The sequence below is a fragment of the Artemia franciscana genome, chromosome 2 (genome assembly GCF_032884065.1).
Source record: "Artemia franciscana chromosome 2, ASM3288406v1, whole genome shotgun sequence".
Lineage (NCBI taxonomy): Eukaryota > Metazoa > Arthropoda > Branchiopoda > Anostraca > Artemiidae > Artemia > Artemia franciscana.
This window is the reverse complement of record NC_088864.1, coordinates 2,833,173-2,846,292: the sequence shown is the minus strand read 5'-3', so window position 1 is coordinate 2,846,292 and position 13,120 is coordinate 2,833,173. Positions and strand designations below refer to the sequence as shown.

At 36.1% G+C, this 13,120-nt stretch overlaps 1 protein-coding gene across 1 annotated transcript in view; it reads left to right on the top strand.

Annotated features, from left to right (window-relative positions):
• Positions 1–5,746, top strand: part of LOC136035983 (protein O-mannosyl-transferase Tmtc2-like) — a 213,087-nt gene extending 207,341 nt beyond the window's left edge. The window contains exon 13 of the mRNA XM_065717905.1: positions 5,618–5,746. Coding sequence (XP_065573977.1) covers positions 5,618–5,731 — 114 coding nt within the window. The 3' untranslated portion in view covers positions 5,732–5,746. The remainder of the gene's footprint in view (positions 1–5,617) is intronic.
• The last annotated feature ends 7,374 nt before the right edge of the window (positions 5,747–13,120 follow it).

Below are 13,120 nucleotides of genomic sequence, written 5' to 3'. Positions count from 1 at the left end.
GTTATGTCAGCAATTTGACTCAGCAACTTTGTCTCAAACGTGGCAAGTTGCCTGGAGTCATCTACTCTGACTGTCCTTGTTTCACAACCGTAAATAGCTATAGAAATAATGATTGAGCAGAATAGTATAAGTTTTAGCTTCACAGAGATTCGATTTTTCTTCCATGTTTTCATCAGAGCTTTGAATCTAGCACTACCCAGAGCGGGGGTCTTTTGATATCCACTGAGTAATTATTGTTGCTCGTGATCTGGCTCCCCAGATATGTGAAGCGGTACCATTATATTTCCGCTCCATTAAGCTTTATTTTTGGTGGGATTTGGTTATTGAACCTTGAAACGTTCATGACTTGTGTTTTATCCTCATTGATATTTCATTCCGAAGGTTCCTGTAACTACTTTCAGCTTATCTGCTCTGGTTCGGAGTTCAGCGACGGATCCAGAGAGCATGTCGATGTCGTCTGCATACGCTAGCTTGTTGATTACAATCCTTCCTATTATTGCCCTATTGGTTGCTTCAACATGCGACATTACACAACGGAGGAAGAGATTAAACATGTGAGGTGAGAGGATGCATCCTTACAAAACACCAACAGAAGTTTGGAATTCTTCGATCGTTCCCTCAACTGTTTGTACTTGGCTTCTGAACCACTCATACATATTACGAATTAGTGATGCAATATTTGATGGGACGCCATAATGCAGTAGTATATGCCAAAGGCCCTTTCTCCAAATTAAGTCGAAAGCTTGTTTGAAGTCAATCAAGAGTTGATAGAGGTCCTAACCATATTCAAGGTATTTATCCATTATTTGACGGATGACAAAAATCTGGTCTATCGTCGAGCTGTTTGCTCGGAAACCCGCCTGATACTCAGGGATGATTTGACTATCTTGTTCAACACTTTGGAAGGTTGACTTGTCAGGCTGATAGGACCGTAATTGTCGAATTCGGCTTTGAACCCTTTCTTATGCAGAGGAATTATGGTAGCAGAACATCACGTTTTCGGGAAATATTCGTTGCGCCATGCAGCTCTGGCAATTCTGTGGTAGCAGTATGTAACGACTTCTGAATCAACGTTCTGGAGTTCTGCTTGCAATCCATCTGGTTCAGGCGATTTATTTGATTTGAGGGGCTTCAAGGCAGCTTCAAACTCACTTCTGAGTGGTGGTGTGCTTGGTTCCGATGGAGAGATGGTTAAATTCCTAAGAGTAGCAGGGTTAGGATTGATTGGGTGGCAGTGGCAGGATGGAGAAGTCCCGTCCTTGTCCAGGCGTACATTTGTTAGTGTAGTTTTGCATCTCGATAGCTCTCGTATTCTTTTGTACACAGCATGGGTATTGCTTTTTCGGAAGTCGAGCTCATATTGGTCACATTTGTTATGAATGTACGCGGTTAGAGCGCGTTTGATCTTCTTTCCTGTTAGTCGCTTAAGATGCTAAGAAATGTCTCTGCTTCCTCGGTCTTGCCTATTAGCAACAGCACACTTGTCTTTACACATTTGAATGGTCTCATCGGTGATCCATGCCTTTTCAGAGCTATTAGTTCTTCCAAGGACTGTCTCGGATGTCTGTATGAGGATCTCGTTGCTCTCGTGGGCTAGGGTGTCTAAATCTATTTCCTCTGGATTCATTGAAGAATTCTCTAAATTGAATGCCAAATAGAAATTAATCCGGTAACGGTTGCGAGTTGACTCGTTTTTCAAAAGCTCAGTACGGAATCTTGGGACTTTTTTCTGGAGTTGTATTGCCGACTTCAGACGGAGGCGGAAAGATGCCATTGCCAGTTTTTGATGACTATCAAAGTCTCCTCCTGCAAGAGCGACTGTATCTAGCGTGCTAATTTTCCATTGCTTCGGGACGAGTGCATAATCGATGCAGTTTTTGGTGGTTCCGTTAAGCGCTCTGCACATGACTTTTCGTCGCTCTCTGGGCCACAACCAGCTTGTTTTCCTGGCAGTATTCCAGATGGCACTCACCTCTTCTGCTTCTGGTACCATGTCCAAATTTTCCCATGACGTCTTCATTACTTTCGGAATTCGAGCCCACTGCTGCATTAAAGTCTCCAATTACCAGAATTATGTCTTTTTTTGGAATAGAGTCTGTGAAGCTTTGGAGTTGGCTGTAAAATTCTTCTGAGACTCCAACGCTACGAGAAGAATCTGGCGCATAAACCTGGATGATGCTCAGGTTCGCAGTCGAAACTTCGAGCCGGATAGCATTGATACGTTCAGAGAGCGGAGTTTTGGAGACAAGTGATTTCTTTGCTTTCTTCGAAAGAATAAATCTTACTCCTTGTCGGTGAATTCCATCTTAACAACCTGACAAAAGTAGTGTTGTGTCACCAATCCTTTAAACACCAGCTACTGGAAGATGGGTTTCTGACAGACCAATGCTGTCCCATTTATACCTGTTGATTTCTCGTACAAGCAGATCCTTCTTTCCTTTCTTAGCTAGGGTCCTTACATTTAGAGCTACTATTGCCAATGTTGCCTTAGGGGTAAAAAGGGGCGGAGGAGGTCAGATTCAAAATGGGTCCTTTCCCAGTATTGGGCTTCAAATAAAATCTCATGTACGCTCCTAGTCCCGCGACTAGGATCATTTGTTACAACTTTTAAAAGGCTTAAAATGTTCTACAAAATATTCTATCCATCTCTCTTTTAACGCTTTTTTTTATCTATAAGTGAGTCAACATGCCTTTAAGTCTTGACTGACTGCTTCCTCTCGATATTCTGACATGCCAAAACCGTATCTTACTATCATGCCATCTGGCTGCAACTGGCGCATCCTCAACAATTTTATTCTATTCATGACACCCCTTTCATAGTTTCATATCTCATATCATTTCATATCATATCATTTCATATCATTTCATATGAGATATTTCATATCTCATAGTTTCAAATCTTGATGCCTCCTCTCTCTTACTTTTCTCTCAGTGCTCAATACTTCTCGCACAAGCCCCTTCTCTTTCTACTGAGCTTAAAATGTTTTTTTCTAATATTCCTAGTTGCATTTCTAACTTTTCTCAAAAAGATATCTCTTGCTACTTCGCAGTCTGTTCTCATAAAATTATTCATTGGCAGGTTCTAAACTCTCCATCATATTCAATTGTTCTTGTATATTTTTTCCAGCTATTCAGCCAAATCAAACCAGGGGAATACCCACAAACAGCCATAACTTTGAGCGCTATTGAAAATACAAGCACACAAGTGCTTTTGCCTTTACTATTAGAAATGGTCTAAAAATATAGTAACAAGTAAAACTATTGATCAACTTCAACTTCATTAATAACAAATAATCAATACATGCATCTCTTTTAGCATCCCCACAAAAGGCTCCATGGCCTTAGAACGTAGAGAAAAACATTACAATCAAATCAAACAGTTCGTGGTAACGAACTGTAGTAAGGAGCGACCCGGCTCTGTAGTAACCAAAACTCTAAAAAATGGAATTTTGATACCAATACCTACATCAAAAGAATCGCATTTTAATGCTGATTTTAAATATATAAGTTTAATCAAGTTTAGTCTTACCCATCAAAAGTTACGAGCCTGAGAAAATTTGCGTTATTTTAGAAAATAGGGGGAAACGCCCCCTAGAAGTCTTAGAATCATAACGAAAATCACACCATCAGATTCCGCGTATCAGAGAACCCTACTGTAGAAGTTTCAAGCTCCTATATACAAAAATGTGGAATTTTGTATTTTTTGCCAGAAGGCAGATCACGGATGTGTGTTTATTTGTTTTTTTGTTTTTTTGTTTTTTTTTTCTTTTTCCCAGGGGTGATCGTATCGACCCAGTTGTCCTAGAATGTTGCAAGAGGGTTCATTCTAACGGAAATGAAAAGTTCTAGTGCCCTTTTTAAGTGACCAAAAAAATTGGAGGGCACCTAGGCCCCCTCCCACGCTAATTATTTTACCAAAGTCAACGGATCAAAATTCTGAGATAGCCATTTTATTCAGCGTAGTCGAAAAACCTTATAACTATGTCTTTGGGGACGACTTACTCCCCCACAGTCCCCATGGGAGGGGCAACAAGTTACAAACTTTGACCAATGCTTACCTATAGTAATGGTTATTGGGAAGTGTACAGGCGTTTTCAGGAGGATTTTTTTGGTTGGGGGAGGGGTTGAGAAGAGGGGGATATGCTGGGGGAACTTTCCATCGATAATTTGTCATGGGGGAAGAAAATCTCCATAAAGGGAGCGCAGGATTTAATAGCATTATTTAAAAACACAATGAAAAAATAAATATGAAAAAGTTCTTTCAGCTAAGGTTAAGGAAGTAAGGAACAGCATTAAAACTTAAAACAAACAGAAACTATTACCCATTTGAGGGGCTCACCTCCTCCTAATACCTCGCTCTTTACGTTAAAGTATTTGTAGTAATTTCAACTATTTAATCTACGGCTTTTGTGATTCTGGGGTCATTCTTAATGAATTGGTACAAAATTTAAGCTTTAGTGTAAAGAGCGAGGATCTGACAAGGGGGCGAACTCCCTCATATATGTAATAAAAATATGAGAATACAAAAGTTCTTTACGTAAGCTAATTTATAAGTTACGTAAATCTTTTACTAATAAAAATATTCGTAAAAAATTAAAAGTTCTAGTTGCCTTTTTAATTGACCAAAAAATCGGAGGGCAACTAGGTTTCCTCTCCCGCTCTTTTTTTCTCAAAATCATTCGATCAAAATTATGAGAAAGCCATTTAGCCAAAAAAAAATAAAATAAATAAAATTTCGTTTTAATTATTCCTCTGCGGAGAGCCAAAATCAAAACATGCATTGATTCAAAAACATTCAGAAATTAAATAAAAAAAAACAAGTTTTTTTAACTGAAAGTAAGGAGCGAAATTAAAACTTAAAACGAACAGAAATTACTTCGTATATGAAAGAGGCTGCTTCCTCATCAACGCCCTGCTCTTTACGCTAAAGTTTTTTACTGTTTTAAAAAGAAGAATTGAGAGACAGAGTCAAACTTTAGCGTAAAGAGCGGGGCGTTGATGAGGAAGCAGCCTCTTTCATATACGAAGTAATTTCTGTTCGTTTTAAGTTTTAATGTCGCTCCTTACTTTCAGTTAAAAAAACTTGTTTTTTTTATTTAATCTATCAAGATTCATAATACAAGATAAGGAAAATAAACACAGAGAGGAAAACAATAACAAAAAAGAAAAACAGAAAAATTCAAATAGTTATATCAAATCTTTCTTTATTATTTTCACTCAATTGAACTGTTAAATATGGATTACTATTATTACTTATATATATATATATATATATATATATATATATATATATATATATATATATATATATATATATATATATATATATAGAACCATAACCAGAAAAATTAACCGAAATGACTTTTCATTAATCTTTTGAAGAATCCGATGGAGTGGCAATCTCTGATAATCTTTGCCAGGGAGTTCCAACCCCTATTACATGTGTATATTGGTGTAAAATGTGACCTCACGGTTAGAGTTCTAACAACTAATAAAACTTCAGAGTTACGAGATCCATGAAGATTTACACTAACTCGGGGTTGTAGCAATTTTGAAAAATAAGAGGTAATCAAGACATCGAACGAATCTGAACATTTAAGAAAATTTTTCTTTTCAGAAGAGAAAAACGTCTTTTTACCGTAAACTTCTGGATTTAAGCAGCGGCATTTTTCAAAGTATCGATTTTCAAGTATATTTAAATGTATTCTCCATCTCCTTCAAATTGGATTGATTTTTATAATAAATCGATGTCAACAAATTATTTGTCAATATGGTCTGCTGTAATCAGAAAGGTCTGTGATAAAATATAGATCAAGATAAGACCTAATACCATCCCCTAAAACGAGTATGCTGAAGGAATTTGTTCAGTTTGATGTATAAGATAATAAATTTATTTACAAGAAGTTTTATCACTAGCCCCGAAGGACCAAATTTGAATTTATGAGTCATGTAAAACCATACAAGCAAAATAAAAATTTAAAAAAAGTACGATAGTAAAAACACTGCCAAACAATATCAAAAGAGCAATTTCAGAATGATTATTCGTTAGTCAAAGTTATTAAACTGCAAAATCTCAGCAATTTGAAAGGATAAAACTGATAAAAGTTAAAAATAATAAAATAATATATACATTAAAAAAGTTAATAAAGGAACAAATAAAGAGGAGAGTAATAATGCAAGCGAAGGAACATAAAACTTGGGTATCACCAGTACCAAATAATAAAAAAGGAAAACTAGCGTTTTATTTTATTTGTAATGAAGAGGAAAGAGTTATCAAACAGTTCGTGGTAACGAACTGTAGTAAGGAGCGACCCGGCTCAATAGTAACCAAAACTCTAAAAAATGGAATTTTGATACCAATAGCTACATCAAAAGAATCGCATTTTAATGCTGGTTTTAAATATATAAGTTTCATCAAGTTTAGTCTTACCCATCAAAAGTTACGAGCCTGAGAAAATTTGCGTTATTTTAGAAAATAGGGGGAAACGCCCCCTAAAGGTCATAGAATCTTAACGAAAACCACACCATCAGATTCAGCGTATCAGAGAACCCTACTGTAGAAGTTTCGAGCTCCTATCTACAAAAATGTGGAATTTTGCATTTTTTGCCAGAAGGCAGATGGGAGGGGCAACAAGTTACAAACTTTGACCTGTGCTTACACATAGTAATGGTTATTGGGAAGTGTACAGACGTTTTCAGGAGGATTTTTTTGGTTTGGGGGAGGGGTTGAGAAGAGGGGAATATGCTGGGGGAACTTTCCTTCGAGAATTTGTAATGGGAGAAGAAAATTTCCATGAAGGGAGAGCAGGATTTACTAGCATTATTTAAAAAAAAAAAAAACAATTAAAAAATAGAAGTGAAAAAGCTTTTTCAGCTGGAAGTAAGGAACAGCAATAAAACTTAAAACAAACAGAAATTATTACCCATATGAGGGGCTCACCTCCTTCTAATACCTCGCTCTTTACGCTAAAGTATTTTCAGTAATTTCAACTACTTATTCTACGGCTTTTGTGATTCAGGGGGTCATTCTTAATGAATTGGGATAAAATTTAAGCTTTAGTGTAAAGAGCGAGGTACTGACGATGGGGCGAATCCCCTCATATATGTAATAAAAACATGAGAATACAAAAGTTCTTACGTAAGCTAATTTATAAGCTACGTAAATCTTTTACCAATAAAAATATTCGTAAAAAATTAAAAGTTCTAGTTGCCTTTTTAATTAACCAAAAAATCGGGGGGCAACTAGGCTTCGTCCCCCGCCCTTTTTTCTCAAAATCATTCGATCAAAATTATGAGAAAGCCATTGAGCCAAAAAAAAAATATGCAAATTTCGTTTTGATTATTCCTCTGCGGAGAGCCAAAATCAAAACATGCATTGATTCAAAAGCGTTCAGAAATTAAATAAAAAAACAAGTTTTTTTAACTGAAAGTAAGGAGCGACATTAAAACTTAAAACGCACAGAAATTACTTCGTAATTTACTGTTTTAAAAAGAAGAATTGAGAGACAGAGTCAAACTTTAGCGTAAAGAGCGGGGCGTTGATGAGGAAGCAGCCTCTTTCATATACGAAGTAATTTCTGTGCATTTTAAGTTTTAATGTCGCTCCTTACTTTCAGTTAAAAAAACTTGTTTTTTATATTTAATTTCATATGTAGAGGTAAATAACCGAAGAGAGGACAAGACAGGAACGGGCTCAAAAACTTCCGCCCGCTTTCGAGCGGGTGGAATCTGGGTGGGGAGTGTCTTTATAGCAGTGCTTGTTTTTCAAACTATAAGAAGGCTTTCAGACTTTCTAAAAATACGCTATTTTCCGCTTAAAAATATGTTTGGAAAACGAATGGACAAAGTGGTTTCTGCCTTTCATTTTCTGTGAACTAATGTGTTCTGGGTTTTAAAGACCTTCTCCGGATTTTGAAGGGTCGAAAAGACACCAGATACTGTGTTTTGTTTTTTTTTCCATCCTACCTCCTCTGCTCCTAGCACCTCTAACCTCTTCATGCTTCAAAGCTAAAAATTTTATCTATGTTCCACCAACACTTACAAACAGAAAGATAGAAAACTCACCACATCAAAAAATACTTAAATTCAAAGCAGATTTAATTCCGAAATATTCCACAAATAATTACCTGAATAAAGTATCCATATGTGTTTAACTTGCTTAACTTAACATGTTTTCAATACAATAAAACATACTTTTTTTTTACTAAAAGTAAGGAGAAAAATTTTAAAAACAAATAAAAGTTACTCCGTAAGTGAGGAGGACTACCCCTTTCTCAACCTTTCCTCTTTATGCAAAAGTCTTAAAGTTCTTTAAAAACACTTCTCACTCAAATTAAACGGCCCTTGTGTATTTCCTAAAGGACTGTGACAAAACGTCAAACTTTGGCGTAAATAGTGATGGCAGAGGAAGGGGTAGTCTCCTTCATATAGATTAATTTCTGTACGACTTAAGTTTCCATGTTACTCCTTACTTTCAGCTGAAAAAAACTTTTTTCAATTTAATTTCTTACTACTTTTGAATTAAGCCCGGGTATTCCCCCAATCACCCTTGTAAAATTTCATCCAAAATCATTCTTGCCCCTGGGGAGTCCCTCCATAGAAAATCCTCCTAATTCTCACAAATTTTCCAATAACAAATTATATATGTGTCTACAACGGGCAAATTTCGTAACTTAAAGCCCTTTTACCAGGGACTATGTGGGGTCTTGTCATCCATAAAGATATAGTTATTGGACATTTTAACTATGTGGAATACAATTGCTATTTCCTAAAAAAATATCTGATGTCTTTAGAGAAAAAGGGGCGTGGGATGGCAGCTAGTTGCCCTTCCGTCTTTTTGGACACTATAAACTGTACTAGAAATTTCAATTTTCGTTCAAATGAGCCCTCTCACAATCTCTTAGTACCTTTGGTTCAACACGACCAACCCTGGGATAAAAAAAAACAACAACAAATGGACACGCATCATTGATCCTCCTTCCGCCCCCCCCCCCAAAAAAATAAAAACACTAAATTTTTGTAGATGGATGCTTGAATCCTCTACCGTAATATTCTCAGATATGCTGAATCTGATAATGCAATTTTCATTAAAATTTTTTGACTTTTGAGGGTGTTTCATCCCTTTTTCAAAAATCATTTTCTCAGGCTCGTAGGTTTCAATGGACATCATTATATTATATAGATTTTGAATCAGTATAAAAAAAAGTCAATCCATTTAATGAAGCAATTGTTATCAAAATTCCGTTACTTTATAATATTAGATAAAAATACTAGTTTTTTTTTTAACTGAAAGTAAGGAGCGACATTAAAACTTAAAACGAACAGAAATTACTCCGTATATGAAATGGGTTGTCCGATCCGCAATCCCTCGCTCTTTGCGCTAAAGCTTTTAATTATTTTAAAAAGTGTAATTGTGGCAAAGAGTCAAACTTTAGCGTAAAGAGCGAGGGATTGCGGAGGGGACAACCCATTTCATATACGGAGTAATTTCTGTTCGTTTTAAGTTTTAATGTTTCTCCTTACTTTCAGTTAAAAAAAAACTAGTTTTTTTATTTAATTTCTGAACGTTTTTTAATTAATGCATACATAAATTATTAAAATGAAATTTGTATATTAATTCTTTTTTTGGCAAAATGGCTTTCTCTTAGTTTTGATCAGACAATTTTGAGAAAAAAGGGGTGGAGAAGGACGCCAAGTTGCCCTCCAATTTTTCGGTTACTTAAAAAGGCAACTAGATCTTTTAATTTTTAACGAACGTTTTTATTAGTAAAAAATACACGTAACTTAAGAATTAACTTACGCAACAAACTTTTATATTCTTATATTTTTATTATGCATACGAGGGGGTTTGTACCCTCGTTAATACCTCGCTCTTTACACTAAATCGTAAGTTTTGTCTCAATTCTTTAAGAATGACCCCTGAATCAGAAAGGCCGTAGAATAAATAGTTGAAGTTACTAAAAATACTTTAGCATAAAGAGCGAGGTATTCATCTCCTCCTAAATACCTCACTCTTTATGCTAAAGTATTTTTAGAACCCCTCATATGCGTAATAATCTCTGTTCGTTTTAGATTTTAAAGATACTCCTTACTTTCAATTGAAAAAATGTTTTCATGTTTATGTTTTCTTTTTTTATAGTAATGCTAGAAAATCCTGCGCCCTTTTCATTGAATTTTTCTTCCCCCATGACATATTCCTCCAAGGAAAGATCCTCCCACATAGCCCATTCCCCTCAACCCCACCCCCCAAACCAAAAAAATCCCCCTGAAAACGTCTACACACTTCCCAATAACCATTACTGTATGTAAACACTGGTCAAAATTTGTAACATACATCCGCTCCCCCAGGGATTGTTGGGGAGTAAGTTATTCCTAAAGACATAGTTATGATAGTTTTTGACTATGCGGAACGAAATGGCTATCTCAAAATTCTGATCCGTTGACTTTGGGAAAAAAATGAACGTGGGAGGGGGCCTAGGTGCACTCCAATTTTTTTGGTCACTTAAAAAGTGCACAAGAACTTTTCATTTCTATTAGAATGAGCCCTCTTGCGACATTCTAGGACCACTTGGTCGATAAGATGACCCCTGGGAAAAAAACAAACAAATAAACACGCACCCGTGATTTGTCTTCTGGCAAAAAATACGAAAATCCACATATTTGTAGATTGGAGCTTGAAATTTTCACTATAGGGTTCTCTGATAAGCTGAATGCGATGGTGTGATTTTCGTTAAGATTCTATGACTTTTAGGGGTTGTTTCCACCTATTTTCCAAAATATGGCAAATTTTCTCAGGCTCGTAACTTTTGATAACAAAGACTAAAGTTGATGGAATTTTTATATTTGGAATCAGGATGCAAATCCGATTCTTTTGATGTATCTCTATGCATTAAAATTCTGTTTTTTAGAGTTTCGTTTACTATTGAATCGGGTCGCTCATTACTACAGTTCGTTACCACGAACTGTTTGATAGGTTTGTTTTGAACCGAGTCGTTCCTCACCAAAAACCGTTTGATTATCAACTACCCACCCCCTCTTGTTTTATATATTGATCACTTTGTCACTTGATCAACAAGTCTAAAATTATTAACGCAATGTATCACTCTGGAGTGAGTAGTGACAGGGTTCCAGTTTAAAAGGGAACCCTATCCCTAGTTTTAAATGGAGCCTTGCTTTTTAAAGAGAACCCGTCATTCCACGTAAGCTAGTAAGTGTTTGTTACGTCATAGGGGGACTAAGAGACGCAGGTGCGCGTCATAGAGATTGTTTTCAGGTGCATGTTACGCACTCGGGGTGAAGGTGATTAAATCTTGCGTGACATGCTAAACTTCGAGTTCCCATGGGGAAGCCGCGTGTGTAACTAAGGATGGCACACACTTGGGTGTTGTGTAACGAAGGTGCACATGTGGGTTACGCAATGACGGCATAATGTGGGATGTAACCTTATTTACACTTGGGTGTTACCTACTGATGGAGGGCAAACGTGCGTGTTACGTAATGACTGCACACACGTGGGATACTACGTAATGACAGTACAAATGTGGAATGTCACGTATTGACGGTAAACATTTCGATGTTACAAAATATATGATAGAGATTTCATTTTACTTCAATGCGTTTGTTTCTTCTTTAAAGGTGTTTTCTTTTCTTTCAAGGCATTTTTTCTTCATGCTTTCTTTTTCTTTCAAGCGTTTTTTTTCAACATTTCTTTTTTCTTTTAAGACGCTTTTTTCTCAGGAAAACGTTAGCTTCCAATGATTGTACATATTAGGATTCGAAAAGGTCATTACTATCCCAAGGAACAGCACCCTAGACAGTTGAACTAGCAATCTATTTCTAATATAATGTTTCGGGTAATAGCTTCTATTATACAACCAATTCTACATGCAAGGAGAATCCCCTGTTTGTGCATACTAGAACGATTAAGTGTATTACGTGCTTCCTCTGACTGCAATAACGGACATGGTGGAAAATCAATTACTAGAGTTCGGTTATATTTGAAATACAACTGCTTGCTAAGTAATGCTTTAGAACGGTATTATAAGCCAAGATAAATCGATTTTTCACTTCTTAGTGATACGATCCTAGCGATTTGGAGGATCCTTTTAAAAGAGAGTTTCTTGAGATGTTTTCTTAGAGAATGATATAAACTTATTCAAAACAAAGGAAAATACTCTTTTTTAGAGATTTTTTCGAGATGTTTTCCTAGAGAATGATCTAAGATTGCTCAAAATATAGGAAAAAGGGGGCACAAGACATGTGACTTTTATATTTAAATTTAATATTTTGTTCATTTCTTCTTGGTGTTATTTTCTCTGAATTCCCAACCTGTGAAACTCAGTGGTTGACTCGCCCACTAGTAAGCATTTCCAGAGGGGGGGGGGGGCTCGTATATATAAATTTTATTAATAAGCAAAGATATAAATCGAAAGTAAAACACAGAAAAACAGTATAAACTCAACAATGGAAAAAACAAAACCTGAAAAAACCTGATATGTGACTTTCAAGCAAACATTACCTATAATACCTAGATCAACTCCTGCAGACGAAATGAATGCTTGCCTGAATTGTTCTAATTTATGGGCACACGTAAAAACATTAAAATTAACTACAAATATGCGTGTCCGATTGCAAAACGATGACTCTGGTCAAACATTTTCAGATCAATTGCTGGCAATTGGAAAACGGAAAGCTCCCAGTAGACTCAATTTCAGGACGTATACAACTACCTGCTGATTTCTGTAATTTAGTGACGTCCAAAAATGAATTGATTGAAAAAGTATTTCCGAATATTCTAAACAATTATGAAAATAATAAATGGCTAAGTGAAAGAGTGATTCTTGCACCCAAAAATATAGACGTCCACGAAATCAACAATATTGTTTTGACCAAGATTCGAGACCAGGCAGTCCTTTACAAGTCAGTCGACACAGTTTTGGAACCAAATGAAGCGGTTAATTATCCATCTGAATTTTTAAATTACGTGGATCTTTCAGGGTTTCCACCACACGTGCTACAACTAAAAATAGGCGTACCAATAATACTTTTAAGAAATATCAACCCGCCAAAGCTTTGCAATGGCACGCGACTTGCCGTAAAAAAAAACAATGGAAAACCTAAT